General features: G+C 41.1%; 1 protein-coding gene across 2 annotated transcripts in view; it reads right to left on the reverse strand.

The window, feature by feature from the left end:
• Positions 1–15,456: 15,456 nt before the first annotated feature.
• Positions 15,457–20,311, reverse strand: part of mdfi (MyoD family inhibitor) — a 30,587-nt gene continuing 25,732 nt past the window's right edge. For both annotated transcript variants that reach the window (XM_085456327.1, XM_085456328.1), the window contains exon 5: positions 15,457–19,933. In XM_085456327.1, coding sequence (XP_085312453.1) covers positions 19,680–19,933 — 254 coding nt within the window. In that variant the 3' untranslated portion in view covers positions 15,457–19,679. The remainder of the gene's footprint in view (positions 19,934–20,311) is intronic.

Raw genomic sequence — 20,311 nt, forward strand, 5'->3', positions numbered from 1 at the left:
GAAACAGCAGTATGCGACATTACGTGATGGCAGAGCTTCAGTTCATCCTTTGTCATTTTTTTTTTTTTTTTTTTTTTTTTTTTTTTTTTTTTAATAAATAGGACAGGGGGAATGAATGAGAGAGAGAGGGGGAGAGAAAGAAAGAAAACCCAAGGGGAGAAGAGACGGTGAGAAGGGGGGGGAAGAGAGACAAAAAAAAAAAAAAAAAAAAACTCCTGGGTCACCTGTATGGAGAAAAAACAAACAAACAAACAAACAAACAAACAAACAGAGGAGACAGCAAACAACAAAGAGCAACATAATAATAGAGAAAACAAAGCACCATCACAATAAACTAGCTAGTCATAGATATCAGTATTTACTAAGTAATAAACGATATTGTGCAGCACGCAAGATAGACAGCGCACAGTGTGCTTTGAGGCAGCAGCCAAGAAAGCTTTAGTCCGCGTCTGTGAATACCCATGTGTGCATACCTGTGTGGATCAGCATGCTTGCATTCCAAAGGTTTCTCCATGTAATGATCTGCTAGGGAGTGTGGGGGGGCCACAGCCCCATCCTCCAGGGTGTGAAGCGGGTATGGAGGAGATCAAAACTCCAGACATCCAGAGGCCCCCAGAACACAAGAGACCATGGAAGACCAACAGAGGGGCAGCCGCGCCACTGTCCCAGTAAGAGCTGAGGAGAGTCCCAGATGAGGGCTCACTCAGCAGCCGCGGAGCAGAAGCCAGGGGGGGTTGCAGTGACGCGCCCGTGAGCTCCGCCGGCCCCCAGCTGCGCCTGAGTGACCGAGCCCTAGGCCGAGAGGCCGGGGGCACCCCACCTCCAAAGGGGCCCGAGCGAGCCCCAGGCCCCAGGCCCCGACAAGCGGCCGCCAAGGAGTGAGCCGGTGTGTACCCGGACGCCCACCCCCAGACACAAAGAACCACCAACACACCGACACCTGAGGGAGTCCGCCACCGGCAGGGGAAGTGGTGGTGGGTGGAGATAGGCCTCCAAACCTTGGAGGGCCTGAGGTGTCCCCAGAGAGGTGGCGTCTGATACCCAACCTGACATATAGACACAGACATACAGGCACACACAGACACAAACATCCATTCCCACCCTCATGCTCTCATATGCACTCACTCCACACTCAACCAACGTGGAGACAGACATAAAGAGACGCTGTACACACAATCACACTCCCCAAGCGTACTCTACAAACTGGGTCTAGGTACCCTTGCCCCTGGAGGGGGGAATTGCACCCAGACCCAGGTGGTGTTACCCTTTTCCCTGCGGTGGGGAGAGGCAGACCACCCCGACTCCGCAGCAGCAGGGAGGCCCCACACCCCAGACCGCAGTCGGACGGCCAACTCCTCCTACTAGCCCCCCCGCTCCAGCAGGCCGCAGAGAATGGGGGTGGGAGAAGACTCCAAACCTCCCTCCACCCGCTCATTGTAGTGTTGATGCATATGTGTTCTAAGGTGCAATTAAAACCCAGGAGGGCATGGAGCTACCTGCCAAGGAGCAGCAGGTAAGCGCATGGTCCCTCCTGCTAGCCCTCAATGACTAAGTGTATTTAAAATTGAGAGGTGGGCAACGACGTCAGGGGTGAGGTATACACCCTGATGGTGATTTGGACTCCGTGATTGTGCCCACCCCCAAGATCCTATATGTATGTGTAATGAGAGTGTGAATAATGTGAATGTCTAAGTTGTGGGATAAAATTGAGGCAGAGGCAGCCAGAAGGGGACAGGGGGGGGGGTAGCCTCCTCTGCACCCTGGTGACATACCCCCACTCCAAGGCCCTGCATGTGTGGGTGGTTGTGGAGGAGCGGGAAGAGGGAGGCAGCTGGAGATGGGGAGGGAAGGAAGGGAGGGGCAGGTAACCCCTCCCTGGGGCCAGCTCCCCCGCTGACCCCAGTAGGCACTCCCACCCTCCGCGACCCGCCAGGGAAGGGGAGGGTCAAGTGTTGGTCAAGTAACTTGACCAACACTGCTCATTACATATAGAGTATGGGAATTCCCAGGTCCCTCAGGGAATCAGCAGTACTGAGAATAGTGGGTGCATTAGTGGGAGGTGTTGAGGTAACAAAAGGGTGTGCACCAGGTGTGGCAGGCCTTTGTCTTTCTCAGTGAACAGGGTTGATTCAGCACAGTCCTCCAAGCTATGTGCAGTCGATGTACTGTACTATTGATAAGTGATATTTTGATGTTTGGTCAGTTCTCAATGCTTTTAGCCTTGCTGTACTAGGAGCTGGTGTGTTATAGGAACACTATGCAAAATTATCTCCTCCAGGCTAAATGAGTTGCTATAGGTGATTAACTGAAACCTTGGGGGCTGGATGTTTTCTTTAGGGGTATGACATAAACTTAGTTTAAAAAATAAAATAAAATACAAACTGGTGTTAGTAAAGTACATTTTAACTGTGCTGCAACCTCCGTCTGTTACCTTGTTTCTTAACTGAATTCCTAGCAGAACCAGTGGATGTGTTTCTTTGTTAATTGATTTACATTTTTCTTGTGCTGGACATTTCGACTGCAGTTTAAAAAGTAAAAAATAAATAGTGGGCAACAAGGTTATTATCGTTAACGAAAACTAACGAAATAACGAAAACTAGAAGTGAAAAAACATTTTCTTTAACGGAAATAAAAATAAAAACAAAAAAAGGATAACTAACTAAAACTGTAATGAGTGTTCACAAAACTAACTAAAATTAACTGAATTTATAGCAAAAATGTGTTTAGTTTTCATTGATGTGTGTGTGTCATACAATAGTCAAGAGTGAAAATGAAGTTTAGTTTCCAGATTTTTTCTTGCTGTCTCATTATGCCAGCAGGTGGCAGCACGTTAGTCGAGTCGTCTGTGTTGCTGCTCCGTCCACGCGCAGAATCATGTCAGGAAAAGTCGGGAGAAAGCGCCAGAGTCCAATTTGGGATTACTTTGAATATGACTGTGTTTTGGATAAAGCAAGTGTCTTGTAGTGGAAAGAGACAAATTATGAGGGACATTTCTAAAGGGAAAAAAATCCCACAAACCTTAAAGTGCTCTTGAAAAGCTCACACAAGAAGGCTAAGCTAGCTTACCTTGAGAAGGTATGGGAGCATGCCTAACCCTCATCCCCAGAAACAGAAGCTAACCCCAGGCAAGGCAGCGTGATGCATCCCGAGACAACAGGACAGGGATATCTACATAACTGTGTGAGTCAACTGCCTTCAAAAAGTTTATCAATTCACTTGAACCAAAATTACGAACACCCGGTGCTGCAAGAGTTAATAGTCTCATTGGGGCCAAGATATACATTTTATAGTTGCCTGGTATCAATGGTTGTTCATCTGCCCTAATTTATTTATTTATTTAAAGAACCCATAGGTGGGAATGTGAGTTGTCTGTCTCTGCGTGTTAGCCCTGCGACAGACAGGCGACCTGTCCAGGGTGCAGGGTATGGTAGCTGGAATAGCAACATACCCAAGGATAAGCAGAAGAGCATGACTGATATGATGAAACTGGGATTTTGTTACACTTAATTATTGCAAACACAACTAAAACTATAACTGAAACTAATCAAAACTAAACTGAAACTAAGGATTTTCAAAAAACTAAAAACTAAACTAAACTAGCAAACAATTGGTAAAAACGAATTAAAACTTATATAAAATTGAAAATCTGAAGTCAAAACTAAATAAAAACAAACTAATGAAAATTGCAAAACTATTAAAACCCTGGTGGGCAACTGTCTACATGACCAGAATTACTTTCTTATTAGTCTGTAAAATGATCTGAAACAATATTAACCTACAGGTCTTAGCTCCACACAACAACACAACTTCGACGTATAATTGTTCTTCTAGTGTTTGCATATGAACACAAAGCCAAAAACACAAAAGCTCAACGGGACTTCAAAGTGATCACCAGAGTACTTAGCCAATACTTTAGAAAGTAGAAACAAGTAGGAAAAGAGGCTACATGCCTGACTGCTCATCACTGTCTTTGTTACCTGTTTAAGTTAAGAGTTTGGCTGCTGGGCTGTGGTTGGCATTCACTCAGCTTTAAAAAAAAATCGCTCTGAGTTTTTGGCTAGGTTTGTGTTAGCACACCGGCTCTGCTGGTGGAATAAATCTTGGATTAGCAGAATAATCTTGGAATAAATCTTGGATTAGCAGAATAATCTGGTTGTTTCTGTCTTGGATGTAGTTTCCCCTTTACCAATATGCTCATGTCCTTTTATATCAACTCCTTCCACCATTGTTCTCCTCCGGCACACAAATTAAAGTCAAGACAAAAAAAAAGCATGTCTTCATGCATGGTCAGTCATCCAGGTAAATAAATCCCAAGAGGTTGATTCTGTTCATCTGGACGTAGAGTTTTCAGTGGGAGAAATGTTTCGTCACTCATCCAAGTGACTTCTTCAGTCTCAGCTGACTGCAGGTTTCCCCGATCTTATAAACAGTACATTGCACAATGACTGAGACTAGCACCATAGAAGGAGCAATGGGCTGGGAAGTTCCTTGATCCTGTTGTTGACCAACCTGAGCAACAGAACCGACCAAGTGTGTTTGCTTTTGGAACTGTGTTTTCATTCCACCTACTTCAGATACAAGGGTCAGTTCTACAGGCCCTTATTTTTGGGGGACATCTAAAAGCTGATGTGTACCGTAAACCTACACATACAGATCAGTATTTAAGGTTTGACTCTCATCATCCACTGGAGCATAAACTGGGTGTCATTAGGACGCTACAACACAGAGCGAACACCACAGACACAGCGGCCAGGGAAGCAGAAGAACATCACATCAAGAAGGCCCTGAGTAAATGTGGTTATCCCAGCTGGACTTTTGTCAAAGCTGGAAAGGCACCAAAAGAAAGCTCCAGTCGATCCAGGAGAGAAGGACAACCGCTGCCTAAACTAAAACCTGTAGTGATCCCGTACGTGTCAGGAGTATCGGAACAGTTGAGACGCATTTTTTCAAAACATCGGGTCTCTGTGGCTTTTAAACCCCAAAACACGCTGCGCCAAAAACTGGTCCACCCCAAGGATCGGGTTCCCCGACACAAACAGAGTAACATACTGTATGCTGTGAAGTGCCAGGAGGATTGCCAGGATTTATACATCGGGAAAACCAAACAACTCGTCAGCTAACTCGACAGGCCAGGACTCTGCAGTCTATTTGCACCTACAGGCCAGTGGACGCTCTTTCATTGATGAGGATGTACACATCCTGGACAGGGAGGAACGCTGGTTGGAGCGTGGAGTAAAGGAGGCCGTTTACGTGAAAAGGGAAAGACCATCTCCGAATCGAGGAGGGGACCTAAGGGTACATCTTTCACCATCTTACAATGCTGTGATTGCAGCCATTCCCCAACTCTCTGTGAATGGCACTCATGGCCATTAATCAGTGGTCTTTGATTTATATACTTTGATCAGTAGTTGTTGATCAATGGTCATGAGAATTTGCATTTTAATGCTCAAGGAACTGACCTCCCAGCCCATTGTACCTTCAGTGGTGCTAGTTTCAGTTATTGTTCAATGCACTTTTTATAAATCAACAAAAGTTGATTCTGTTCATCTGGATGTAGCATTTTCAGTGGGAGAAACATTTCGTCACTTGATTGGCATAAAATTATTTTTTTGCAGTAGTAATAATATTGCCTATTGAGAATGCATCAAGACGATACTGTTTATAAGGCTGGGGAAACCTGCAGTCAGCTGAGACTGAAGAAGTCACTTGGATGAATGAATGAACAGAATCAACTTTTTGGGATGAAAAATGTTTGTTTCCTCCTATCCGCCCAGCATTCAGATATTTGAAGATCCTTTGTAGTGCAAGTAATAGCACAATTGAAACTGTAATGTAATTAAACTGAATTTAGTACAGAAATGCAATACATTACTTTGATCTATGAAACATTCAAGGATGAAAAGGCACCTTAATCAAGGGATGAACTAGTGTTGTGTCTACACATAAAAAACAACTTAGTAAAGAACCAATATTAAATTACGTCTTTACACACTTAATTATTAGTGGCCTATTTCAAAACTGCATCATTTCTTTCTCATTTCTTTAATTGAAGCCACAATATTTCAAAGATAATATAACTTGATTGGCATAAAAACATTTTTGCAGTAGTAATAATATTGCACCAGAATTGGACAATGGCTAGCTGGATAATGCCCACAGTGCTATTAGCTGAAAACTTGGCATAGGCCTACCTATGTGTGGTGTACAATGTGTTCTACAAAAACTGTGAGGAAACTAGAAATGTAAAGAACATAAGTGTCAGGCCTAAAAATTCATATCTGCAGCAGATTAACAGTGTCTAAAAGTCACGTTCTTAGGAAAAAGAAAAAAAATCCACTCACTACAAATGCTCTCGATGGAAGGGTGGCTGTCAAGAAGTCATTCTTAAGGAAAGGTAACATGGGAAAAAGGCTGACATGTGCCAAATTACTCAAGATTTAGACTTAAAATCAATAACAACAGGTCTGATGGAGCCATCTGTAAAACATGGTGGAGGCACTGTCGTGGTTGCATGTTAGTGGTGTTGGGAATCTTGTCAAACTGAACGAATTTGAACACAGAAAACTACAGTCAGATATTGATCTACCATGCAGTACCACCTGAAAAGCATTAATTGGGAATATCTTCATTTTTCATAGGCAGAAACAAAAATGCATATGATCACAGCACAATGGTTGAGCATGTTCACCAAAGAATAAATTAATATGAATAAACAAATGAATAAGTGCCACAGGTGAAACCAGCAGGAGTTGACTGGAATTGCTTTCCAGTCAAGGCAGATGGATACAACATGACAACCAAACTGCAACTCGTTAAAAATAAACATATAGAAAAAAAAATATTTGAGCAAATACATCAAGTGAAAACAGTGACACATTTGAAGTGGCTTATTTGAAGAGTTTCAGTCAGGTTTCAGAGCTCTCCGCAGTATAGAAACAGCTTCGGTGAAGGTTACAAATGATCTTTTTATGATTTCTGACAGTGGACTCTGCTTCTGCTGTTGACCATAATATCCTACTAGATTGATTAGAGCATGCTGTAGCTATTACAGGTACTGCAGTGGTTTGTATCAAATCTATCTAATAGACTCCAATTTGTTCATGTAAATGTCGAGTCCTCTTCTCACACCAAGGCTAACTATGGAATTCCACAGGGTTCAGTGCTAGGACCAATTCTGTTTACATTATACATGCTTCCCTTAGGCAGTATCAGTAGAAGACACTGTTATGCAGATGACACCTAGCTCTATCTGTCTATGAAGCCAGATAACACACACCAATTAGTTAAACTGCAGGAATGTCTTAAAGACATAAAGACCTAAATGACCTCTAATTTTCTGCTTCTAAATTCAGAAAAACTGAAGTTATTGTACTGTATTGTAACTGGAAATATTCTGTCTCAAAGTGATGCTGAAAAGCTAGTTCACGCATTTATTATTTCTAGGCTGGACTACTGTAATTAATTACTGTATTTAAAAGTAGAATGGGAGGCAAAGCCTTCAGTTTTCAGGCACCTCCTCTGAACCAGCTTCCAGTTTCGATTCGGGAGACAGACACTATCTCTGCTTTTAAGATTAGGCTTGAAACGTTCCTTTTCGGTAAAGCATATAGGGCTGGATCAGGTGAACCTGAACCCTTATTAAGTTTGCAAGAGGTGTAAGCTGCTGGGGGATTCCCATAATGCATTGAATATTTCTTCTTCAGTCACCTTTCTCACTCACTATGTGTTAATACAGCGGTCCCCAACCCCCGGGCCTCGGACCGGTACCGGTCCGTGAGTCGCTTGGTACCGGGCCGCGAGAGTTGAGGCTTTGTATGGTTTTCAGGGTTTTAATCGGTTTTCAGCGTTATTTTGTTATCGTTTTTATCATTAACTCGGTTTTCCTGGGTCTTTTCACGTGCGTTATGAATAAATCTTCTTTTTTTCGGTACTAGTTTTATTTTGTTGTATTTATCCGCGACACCTTAAAGGCCGGTCCGTGAAAATATTGTCGGGCATAAACCAGTCAGTGGCACAAAAAAGGTTGGAGACCGCTGTGTTAATAGACCACTCTGCATTAATTCATACTAAGCCTGGCTCTGTCAGAGGTTTTTTCCTGTTAAAAGGAAGTTTTTCCTTCCCACTGTCACCCAAGTGCTTGCTCATAGGGGGTCATATGATTGTTGGGTTTTTCTTTTTATGCATCATTGTAGGGTCTGCCTTACAATATAAAGCGCCTTGAGGAGACTGTTGCTGTGATTTGATGCTGTATAAATACCATTTTTATGTGATCACACTAGTAGAACAGTACAGAAAAAAATAATATTTCACACCCTGAATATTTCATTACTCACTGTAAGCACATGACTCCCTCTTGCAACAGTATGTCACTGAAGCCATTTGGCTTGGGCAATCTAGGCTATTTGGCTGAATATGAAAACAAGCTGAGAAGATTTGCACTGATGAGAATAAATATTAATATCAGCTATATGAGTTTTACTGTTTTTTAAGACTATAAGTGTGCCATCAGTCCAACTGCACAGGACTAAGAAGCAGCCAAACAGGAGCACTCCTTGCTAACCGAGAGCCAACATGTAAGCAGTCTCTTACTGTATAGTACTGCCAGCGCTAGGTATCTGGCATCTCCCACCCACACAGATGAAAGCCAATTCCTAAGTGGCAATGTCTGCTCTGAATGCACCTCCCATGTCTGACATAGGAGCCCTGCTCTCAGGGAAAGCGAGAGGGAGAGAGAAGAGTGCCAAAACTGTGAGGGAGTTAATATGTGTGCGGATATGTGTTTGATAACATGACATTCATTATGTATTCAGTTAGGAGTTATGTCTCCCCCTACTCTCAATTTCACCCTATTTATAGTTCGCTTTTCTCTCCTTTTATGCTGAATTCACAAGCAGCTGGGGTGGATAAAGCATTTTAATCATCCCCAACTGATTTCAGCATTCGCTCCTAAACCCAACTTCAAGTTGAGACAAGAGTAAAGTTACAGTTGTGGTTGAAATTTCCACGAGCAGTTGGTGGAGTGGGGATAGGTTTCTACTTCAAATCCTGGAGATTAGTTTTTGTCCATGCCCTACACTGTGGATTATACCCAATACAACTTTATGCTGATTATATTTATAAACCAATGGATGTAGATAACCATTTATTTAATAAAAATGGTTTGATGAAGCAAATAGTTTGGGCTCAGGTGACACTGAAACATACCTTAGTTATGCTGCAATAGGCTTAGTGAGTATTTCTTCCTCACTCACCTCTTTTCACTGGCTGTGTGTTTATACACCGCTTTGCATTTAATAATTAGTTATTATTAAACTCGGTGTGTCTTTTGTCTTGTCACCCTCTACTGTCTTTTTGCACCTGATTCTGCCAGAGGGTTTCTTCCTGTTAAAAGGGAGTTTTTCTTTCCCACTCTCACCAAGTGTTTTCTCATAGGGGGGTTGTCTGATTGTTGGGATTCTCTCTCTCTACAGTATAAAGCACCTTTAGGCAACCGTTGTGATTTGGTGCTATATAAATTAATAAATAATTTTTCATAAGTCTTGCAAGAAAATGACCAAACTGACCACAGAGCAGCATATCAGATTGATCAGAGACTTCCTGCTGCACTATAAAGGCATACCATTAAACCAAATGACTTTACCCTGTCTTAGTGCAAAATCTTTCAGGTGATTCATCAGTGATTCATTATCTAAAGGATGTTCTCACGGCAGAGGGATCTAGCTCACTAGATTAATCTATCTGTCACCTTCTTATAAGAATGATAGATGGTCATTGTTCATCAGAGTAGGGATGAAGTAAGGAGGAGGGTTTGTATCAGAAGCAGACAGACATTTTGTAACGAGAACATCACTCCAAGCTCATACTGGAAGTCAGGGGCTCTTCTACCTGTGGACTATAATAAAATGTTTCTTTTGAATATTTAGTTTTTTTCTAAAGGGATGCTGTTGCGTTCTTTTTGGTCTTGCCTTCTTCACAGCAAATGACGTCAAAACACATATCAGATATCCTGGGATAGCTTTTAAAGCACACATGTGAATGGTCATCACGGCTGCCCAGGCTGTGTTCCACCCACTCGAACTGCACAAGCCTGCTGCTCTGCTGCTGCTGCTGCTGCTGCTGCTTCCGTGACACTGAAGTAGAAACAAATGTCTCAATCCTGCCAGCTCTGTGTGAACGTGCATTTGTATGAGTGTGCATATGTGTGAGTGTGTATTCCATGAAAGCCCACTGAGCTGAGGCTCGCTCAGCCGTCCTGCAGCGGCAGTAACTCGATACAGTACACACACATTTTTGTTGCTGATCCAAGCTTGTCTGCTTGCCACGATTTTGGTTTAGTTCAACTTGTTGTAAAAGCCTGCTGAGCGCTGTTAAAGAGGAGAACGTGTAATCAGCATCTAATGAACACAGTATGCTATGTTTTGGAAGATGATTATATGACCTTTAATGAAATTGATTTGTTACTGTGGACTTGTATTTAATTTAGCATTTTAATGGCCTTAAATCATATTTTATTGCAGTGTTTTTTCCCACTGTTTCAGAAGAGCTGAACTGAAAATCTCTATAACCCTGTTCTAAATTTTGCATTATATAGAGTCCTCTCTTTAATACCCTCTGTCTTTCTGTGCGTCTGCCGCCCACCCCCTGTCTCCCATGTAAGAAGAAAAGATTTTGTTTTGAAGGAACTTACTGGCAAAAGCTTAACTGACTCACACAGCTGCCTCCAAAGAGCCCCCTCTCCTCCTGATTTACAACCAGTTGTGGTATTACAGATTTCTGCTTGATATTTACTTTTAGTTTATCTGTATTTCTACAGAGTGTTCAGAGGTGCTCTTTAAAAGTACAATGTGATGACCTATTTTGTTCAATTACTAAGGTAATCAACCAGTGGTCATGTTGTTTGATGAGAAGTAGCAATGATCTGAAGGTAGTTTTGCAATTTTATTTTTGGAGTGTCAGACATTTGAAATGCAGCTGAACTGCACCCCATGACCATGTATCATATCTGCTGCTTTTGCAAGCATTTTTAAAGCAATCTCAAATTAATCTTACATAAAAAATGTTTTAAGGCCATGGAATGAAATCTGAGAACCCAGAGGAAACCCATATCTGCACAGGTAGAACATGAAAGAACCAAAGGCCTCAGTCATTAAGGAGGTGATCAGCTAAGGCCGTCCGTGTCAGTTATCTGACAAATACTGTAATGTTGCTTGCTGTGCAGTTCATTGCACACCTGCACATGAAGTTTATGTTCAACTTTTGGTGACTAAAACTCTGTTTTATCTGCATATTCTTAGCTGAAAAATCTAGAGTTTGTCAATTCTGGCATAAAACCCCTCAGTATTTTTGGGGTTGTTTTTTTTTGCACGCCTCAAAAAAAAAAAATTGGAACACTCAGTCATCATAGTACAACACAAAGTCAGTTAAAACTTCAGGGATATCAATCTGTCCATTTAGGAAGCGGAAACAACTGTAAATCAGTTTCATCTGCTTTGGTGCAAATAAAAGTGACAACAGGTGCACTCGAGAGGCAACAACAAGACAGCTCCCCAAAAAGAGTTTTGCAGCTGGTGACTGCAGAGCTTTGCTCTCTTTTCATCTCTCTTGACTAATTTTCCTCCTAGGTTTGGTCCTCCAGGATGGCACATCCATACTTGCCTTCTGAAGAAGGTTTGCTGTCTCGAGGAGATACCAGGAGGTTTGGTATTTAACATGAGGATCTAGACAGGGCCATAGAAGGGTACCAAACCAGCACGAGGACCACTATCTGCTCCTCTGTGCAAGAGTGAACAGGATGATCGCTGCCAGAGCGCTACGAAATGACCTCCAGTGGGCTGCTAATGTGCATACCACTAGTATGCCCACTAGATAAAAACAGATTCCATGAGGGTGTGAAGTCCTTTAGCTAGTGCCGTGAAGTTCGATTAGCATTAACCCAGAGAACACTGGAACTGTTTTTTCCATCACTGGTGCCACATTTTCTTCACAGATTAGAACAGAGAATGTGTTAAATAATCTGGAGATGCCGGTGCTGTGATGCCCACGACATCAGTTTGGCAGTGGATCGCAGATTCTCCCAGGTGCATCCTTGGACGATCACACCAGCTGTACCTGCTGTACCCTAGTCACACCTAACAGGGAGGCACTTTACCCATGGCCCCTCCTCATTTGTGGCCTCATGTGACTAGATTGTTTAGGCATTTTTTCCATGACAAAAGCATTGATGCCACTGACTGGCCCTCACATTCCTTATAATGCAAGATTAACTTTGATTTTGAATCCACCCTTCAAAGGGTTGATGATTTTGGTTTCTGCCATTGCTGCTTCATTTTTGTTCTCAAAAAATTCTTTCATCAGTCTGTCCTTTTTTTGAGTCTATGGTTAAACTTCACATAATAAAATTTCACCAACATTCACCAAAATATTGTGAGACTGTCTTATGAGCTCACACACATTGATGCACAAAGAAACAGTCAGTCTTTCAGAGGGAAAGGATTTTGTCAAGTGATCTTGTTTATGCTTCTTTGCTCTTTGTGAAGACTACAGAAAGAAAAATGTCAGAAAAACATCTCTCTCCCTGCTAATTTTTTTCTGGTTGGACGATTATAAAAGATCTTAACTGTATTCACAATGACTTTAAATGCATTGGGAGACATTTAGAGCAAAAGTATTTGGTCCAAAACATAGTCTCTCTGGTACAATGAATAAAGTCTGTTGTTTCATAGCTTTAGTTGTATAAATGCTCACTCCTTCATGTGTTGTGACCCCTGTGGGCTGAGCACTTATTTGCATGACAAACAAGAAAGAACAAAGTACTCATACTCAGGTTTGCAACACGATGTAGCATTTTTGTAGCTGTGTCCATCAATTTTAAACTCGCCATCCATGCCAGAAGGTGCATTTGAACCAGAATTGTAGTTTTGAACCATTGTAAGATATGTTGCCAAAGCACCCATGAAAGGTACAAAATTGAATAAGCTACAAAGGATGCATAATAGCTGACAGTGTAATAGAGGTCCTGTTCGAACAATAACCCTTACAAATGTAGCCACACATGAAGGTTACATAGTTGCCGTTTCATACAATAATCACATCAGAAAAGGATCAGGCATATTGTATGAGTTCTGTCTCTGTTGTGGCTTTCCTTTGACCCACTATTAATAATAAATCGAGTATTTCCTTCTCTAGGTGTCTTTCTGACTTTAGTGGAGGAAGGGAGAGCTGTGTTTGCTGGGAGCCAAGGGCGAGTGCCTTGTCATGTCAGGGGTATTAATTTATGATTTCCATCCCAGCTTCTGACCTCATCACCTCCATTAGAATGCAGCCTTTGTAATTTCATGGTTAATATTCAATAGCCACTTGTCCCCGGTGCCTGCTTTGTGCATGTGAAATTTCTGGTTTGGGGTGGGGCGTGTTGGGGGGGGGGGGGGGGGGGGGGGGAATCATTTTCGATCTGTTCAGTTTGTGTATGTGTTTGTGCATGTGTGTGTTCATGCAAAAAGGAAGCAAGGGTTGACTGCAGAATAGCTTTCTGCAAAACAGTTGCAGATGTCCAGAGATGTCCTCTGTGTCTCTACTCCCACCGAGGAGCTTGAATTGCGTCTCTGTCTGACCCGAGACATTTGAAACGCCTCCCTCATACACTCACACACATACGCACACACGTACACACACTAATGTGCACATAACTTACAGTAGCTGACCACTTGCATTAGAAGCCAAATTTGGAGGCTCTTGCCATGGCACTCTGCACAAGAAACAGAGGTTGGCCAGCATCTCACACCCAGTGGACAGCACACACTTAAGTATGCATAGACGCGTAAGTGCTGAAGACAGAAGTTGCTTTCATGAGAAAACACTACTGATCACAAAAGACAAAACACGGGGAGACATGAAAGAGGAGAAAGGGCAGAAAAAGAATACAATTTCAAACAGTAAACGTCTGCATTTCTCCACACATTGGCTTGAATACACATTCCTACTGAACAAATTGGCAAACTATTAAAAAAGAACAGATTAAGGAGCTCTGTTATGCATGAGTCCCAGGGTTGCTCTGTTTTCTTCCTCCTCTTAGCAGAGAACTCAGAATCTGTTAGGGTTACATGTATAATGCTGCAAAATCTGACAATGTTAAGTGATGATTGTAACAGTATCAAAATTCCACAAACAAAAAGAAACAGTATTAAAATGGACAAAATTGCCATAACCCAACCCTTCTACCATGCAATCAGTTTATTAACCACAGTATGTGTTCGATCTTTGGTAGTAAAAAAAAAAGATTTCATGACTCTTTGCAGTCAGTACATCCCATGAAACAAGTACAGGTGGTACAGTTAGCTTTATCAGCAATAACGTGAAGTGATTGTTTCCTCTATGTCCTCATCAGTTTGTTCTATTGTTGTGCAGGAATTCTGGTCAACTCCTCTACACACTATCGCTTCAGTTCATTGAGGTTAGCATGAACTGTTTATGCACAGCTCTCTTAAAGTCTTGCAGCAGCAGTTGGGTTGAGCTCTAGCCTTTGACTGGACCATTGCAACACCTTGATTCTTTTCTTTTTCAGCCATTCTGTTGTAAATGTGTCCCATTTCCCAGGCTTTAGCTGTCTAACAAATAGCCTCACCATTCACTCTAGAGTATTTTTATATACAAGACAAGACGGACTGACTGCAAGGTGCCAGGTCCCTTGGCTGCAAAACAAACCCAAGTCATAACTCCTCCACCACCGTGCTTGACAGTTGGTATGCGGTGTTTGTGCTGATACGCTGTATCAATGGCAGCCCGTCCAAACAAGCCATATTTAGAAAGTCTTAGAAAACGACTAAATAAGTGGCTTATTTGGAAGAGGACTGTAGAGTCTGAGATGTTACTCTTGGGTTTCTTGCAATTTCTCTGAACTTTGCATGGTTTAAACATTAGGATATCTAGTCCTGGGAACATTGTGGCATTATCTTATCAGACACCTGAATGCTCCAGACAAGCAAAATGCCAGAAATCTTCTGGTATTAGAGAAGTGCCCACCTTTGCTGATGATTAGTTAATCAAGTGCTTCTGATTCACCCTCTTCATTTTTATGGAAGCAGTAAGGGTGTACTGAGATTTTCATGGGACTGCACAAAGTCCTGTGAAAATGTTCTTTTTTTTTTTTACAGGACTGTAAGCTGAATGGAATCTGAACACAAATGAACAGCTGGACACCGTCAAGTATAATGTAGGCTGATGAGGGAAACTAGTGTGCCTTGCAGTCCGAATGGGAAGAATACAACTTGACTGGATATTGAATTTTTGTTTTTCAAAACTACTCAGATTATGAACCAGCATTTTTTTAATGTTAACATAACAAACACACCCAGGCTGCAAGCAGGTTTGAAACCAGAACCTTCTTGCTGAGAGGCAACAGTGCAAATCATCACCCTCATAATCCCACAGTGTGTTCACATGAAGAATGAATGGCAGATGTGTGGAGTTCACATTGTTTATTCAGTATTAAACAAAAAGTTAAGGCAACGTTCAGAATAGCAACTCAAATAGACATTACATGGGAAAAATGTAAACAAAACAACATTATAGTGGACTACAGTCTACTAACATTTAAGCTGGGATATGGATAACTTTCATACTATTAACAGAGATGGCCAGCCCTTAAATTCAATTTGGAAATTCAATTCTATTCCATTCCCATAATAAGATAAAAAAGCCATAAAAGCCAACAGACATTTCTTTGGTCAATGTGAGTAAAAAAACCCCCAAAACAATAATACTGAGTATGAAAATCACTAAAAGCAAACTTGTTTTCTTCCAGTATTACCATAATAGCTTCTCTGAATACAAGGGAAATATTTGAAATGAGATGATGAACTGTTTGATATAAACACATCAGATCCACATCTCAAAACCATCTCTATGCTCTAGAGATTGATCTAAGTGCAAAACTGGCGCTCATCTAGGAACTTTCAACGTCCAGACAGAGAGTGCTCTCCATCACCAGACCAAGTAAACAGCATTTTCAGTACCTCCAGACCATATCCATTTTCTATAAGCTGGGAAACAAAACAAAATAATATGAAATGACTGAATCATAAAATATATTTAAAGAAATTTAACTGAACTGTACAATTTTTTTTTGTTTTTCAACGCAGACATTAACCTGATTTTTTCTGCATAGTACAACCTGGATTCAAACAAGCTGCACCTTCTTCCTGAACGTTTATAGTTCACAATTATGTTTTATTTTCTGAAAAGCTTAAGTGAAGCTACTTTTGGAAAAATGTAGAACTCACAAGATAGTGGCAAATGTTAACAGAGTAAAAAAGCCTTTGTTGGAGAATTTAAGTTACATAAAATAAGTTAAACGCAACAAGCAAGTTCAGTGAGTTTCCCACACTGAATGAATCCTGGTTTTAAAGGCCTAAAAGATTGCCTGCTTTACACTGGAGTCTGAGCTCAGGGAGAAACTGCAGCAGAGTGCTAAGAGCCTTGAAACTTATAGTCTGGGATTTTGATAAACCATAAATGATTAGAAAAAGCATTTCAAATGGGTTGTCTTTGTTCAAGGCATAAAATTTGATGGTAGGAAACATGAAACTACGTATTCATAATTTTACACATCTTAGCCAAGTAGATTGCATGATAGTAAGGTAAACTAACTGGCAGAATGGATATTACTTGCCAGTAATAGTGATTTGCTAACCTATGGCTGTTGTCATTTATAGCAGTTGATAAAGGATAATTAAAAAAAAACTAAAGACATGGGAGAAACACCCTTAAATCATGGGTGTTGACGATGTCCACTAGAGGGCACTCTGCAACTTATGTGTTTGCAACACGTGTTTGGAACAAACACAACAACCAGCAGAGTCTGGAAAATCGTAAACGAGCGAATAAATAGCTACATATAACAGATGTTAAGGAAATCCTGTTTTGTGTGCATGGAAGAAAAAACGATATGGGCCGATATATCGGAATATCAGCTTTTTACGTCACGAAATATCAATATCGAGCTTTAAAATCTCATACTGGCTAGGCTCTACATAGAATAGCCCTTCACTTTTTAACAATAGAGTCTGGTGGTACTATTATATTTGTTGACTCTGTAGCAATGCAGGCACATAAATGAAATCTATTCCAGTGGTACAAAACTATTTTTATTATTTATTCTCCATTGTTAACGAACCAGTGTTGTTAAGGAAATGTTAACTTTGCACACACCAGAGATATTTGGTTTAGTCTGGTGACACAGAAGTAGATCCCTAGATGAAGCACCATTATATGAATATCCACTTGGAATATTTTGTAAATAAAAAGAAATAATATTGTTATCACTTCTACACATGCTATAACCTTGGATAATTAGTTCTCCCTTCATAAACCTCTCTGTACTTTAATAATGGCATGTTTTCCAGGGCTCTTTGCATCAGTTAATCAGAATGTCCCTAAATTTGAATGATATGTCCAGTCAGGTATTAATTAGAGATGCACCAATTGCATCTCTAATTCTCTAATTCTAATTCTGCAATTCTGGGTGGCTGCTGATGCTATTAAAGATTTTTTTGTTTTATTTTAGTTGTTATATATGCCCCCATTTTCTTCCATGGAACAACAGAAATCTTCATCATAAAACGTATATGTACTGCTTGAACAGTATAAAAGCAACATTTAAAGACCATGTACCCTTAATGACAAGTTTTGACACCTTAGTATATATCAATAAAGACGTAGTTTGATGACCATTAGAATAGTTTCTGGGTTTTTCCAAGGGTAGCTACACAGGCAGAGACCACCCTGACTACGATATGATGCGAACGCAGTCATCTTGTTCTACAAGCAGACCTGAAATATGAGAGAAGCCGCTCAGTTAAGAAAAGAGCTTCAAAGATTACTACTAGTAAGGTTTCAAGGGGTAAGGAGTTAAAACATTTCAGCCCTTCTTCACAATGTCACTGAAAATTTAGTCAGCTGAACACTGATGTCAAAATCAGGCACTCCTCTTGAGTAATATTTGCTGGCTTCAGAATTTTTTACTTTGCTGTCAGGAAGTTGATTTAAACTGTAGTGTGTTTTCATCATCAGTGTGAGATTGCAACCCTTAAAATAGGGTTTAATCAAACACAGCCACATTAGCCAGGCACATTAGCACTTCTATTTACATGTAATTATAGGTCAAGAAACTGAGTTCCAGTAACAGTAAACTATTAAAAAAAAAAGGATTTCTCTAACAGTATTTCATCAGAGAAAAGAGAGATTTGTATCAAGTAATTATAAAATGCACAACAGATCTAGATGACATCTCAAGAGGTATTGAGTTGAAGAAGGTATGCGCCGGAGCGCACGAGAGTGCAGGCCTGCTATCAAAAGTGTACCATTCATACTACGAGCACATGGATCTAACTTAGCATAATGTCTTGAGATTTTCACTCAAGGAATTAAATTAGATGTTGAGCAATGTCTGCCTTACAGAGAGCCCGGCAAAACCCGATAACACAGAAATGTGATTTTCACATTAGAGGAGAGATGCAAATATCTTAACTAAAATCTACAAAACAAGGATTAATAGAGATTTGGTAAAGGCAAAGAAACTACTTGAAAATTCAGGCCTTAAGCTAAGCCGAGGCCATTTGTTCACATAGCATGAACGACGGAGGAAAAATGAAACGTATTAAAAAGGAGATGATGCCTTCCAGTCCTTCACCAGATGAGCGAGAATTCATTGAATACAGTCAAAGCCCCTAAAATAAAATGTAAAAGTAAACAAGATGCAAAATATTAAATGAATTTTCACATATTAAAAAAAAAGACTCTACTGCAAATGCTATCAACCATTCGCTCTGTGATGTCTGTTCCGTACAGTACTGATTTAACAGGACTCAAATCTAGGCTGAAGCACAACAATCTCATGATGATCTCTTTTCACAATAGGTCAGTCAGAGAAAGATGCATATTAACAAAAAAAAGTCACTAATATTGCCACAAGCCACCATTTATGTTTTCTCTGTTTTGTACAATGTAACAAGGACAAAGACAGGGCTGGATTCAACGTTTGACTGTGTGTGTGTGTGTCACAAAGGCCAATGTACGCAATCAAACTACCAGACTTTAACCTTGGAAAGGACAGAAGGACAGACTGCGTTTCTACTGAGATCTGAGCATCCATTTTCCCATTATGCTGCTGCTCTTATCTACAGAAACACTAAAATCCGGTTAAATTGAGCCATTTTCTCATTTGCCTTTAGAGGTCATTTTTCATGCTTGGAGAACTCCAGTCATTCAGACGGCACAAGGGGCTCCATTGTAATAATGGCTTGTTCCATGAGGGTCCAGAGTCTGCATAGCCTGGCATACGCTCATAGACCACAACTACAATTCAGTCCACACCATTCACCCAGCTGTGTAGCAATGACCCAACAGCAAAGACAACGAAGTGAAGTTTACTGTGTCATTGCGTGATCAGTAAAGGAAAGAATAAATCACCGGTGACCGATTTCAGCATTAGGTCACAATCTTTCGCCTGTAGGAAACATTGGACATTTTGCGGAGCCTACAAGACCAGCCAATACAGTATGAACCGCAATGTCCAGGGAACAGCGACTGGGTGTAGCACTTCTTATATCTGACAAGACGCTGCTCGAACTTGCTCCTGGGCTTTGTAAAAATGCATAGCAGATATGTTGCGTTGGCTAAGGGCCTCAGGAAGAGAAGCAAAGGCTGCAGCACTCCATGCAGATCTCCAGGCAGTCTGCAGACTCACAGCAGGCGTCAATGATCCCACAGTCCATATCACAGGGCAGGTCACAGTCGCCACATTCCTCGGTGATGCAGCAGCAGCAGAAACACGAGTCCTCTCCCACACAGGAGCCGCATGTGGCACAGTCCAGCATAATGTTGCACAGGGTTAGAAACTCACAAAAGAGACACGCCAAAATACAGTGAACACAGCAGTCTAGAGGGAAAGAGACACACAGAAAGAGTTTCGTCAGCTAAGCCAACTTCAAAAACCGAAGTGATGTGAGATAAACCTGGATCTTAATGGAGGACTGCCGATTGGGAGTTATTAGAGTGACAAGGTTAACAAATTCTGACATTTTCCAGCCTGAAGTTTGTTCTCCTTTCGAGTTTGATTAATCCATTTTCAGCTGCCATATACAGCAGGTTAACATTTATACATGCAATTTACATTACAGATTATAATAGGTGAGAAGTACTGAACTCAATCAATTACCTTTTTTGATGACTTTTTTAGTTAAAATGTATTGCCACAGGGAAAATATGCTAGGGGAAAACTGCTCTTCTATTATGAACGGCCAATTGGGGGAAAAAA

This window comes from Copadichromis virginalis, linkage group LG5, assembly GCF_057382275.1.
Source record: "Copadichromis virginalis isolate Kocher_CV1m ecotype Utaka linkage group LG5, C_Virginalis_male_GT1.1, whole genome shotgun sequence".
In the NCBI taxonomy this organism is placed as follows: Eukaryota; Metazoa; Chordata; class Actinopteri; order Cichliformes; family Cichlidae; genus Copadichromis; species Copadichromis virginalis.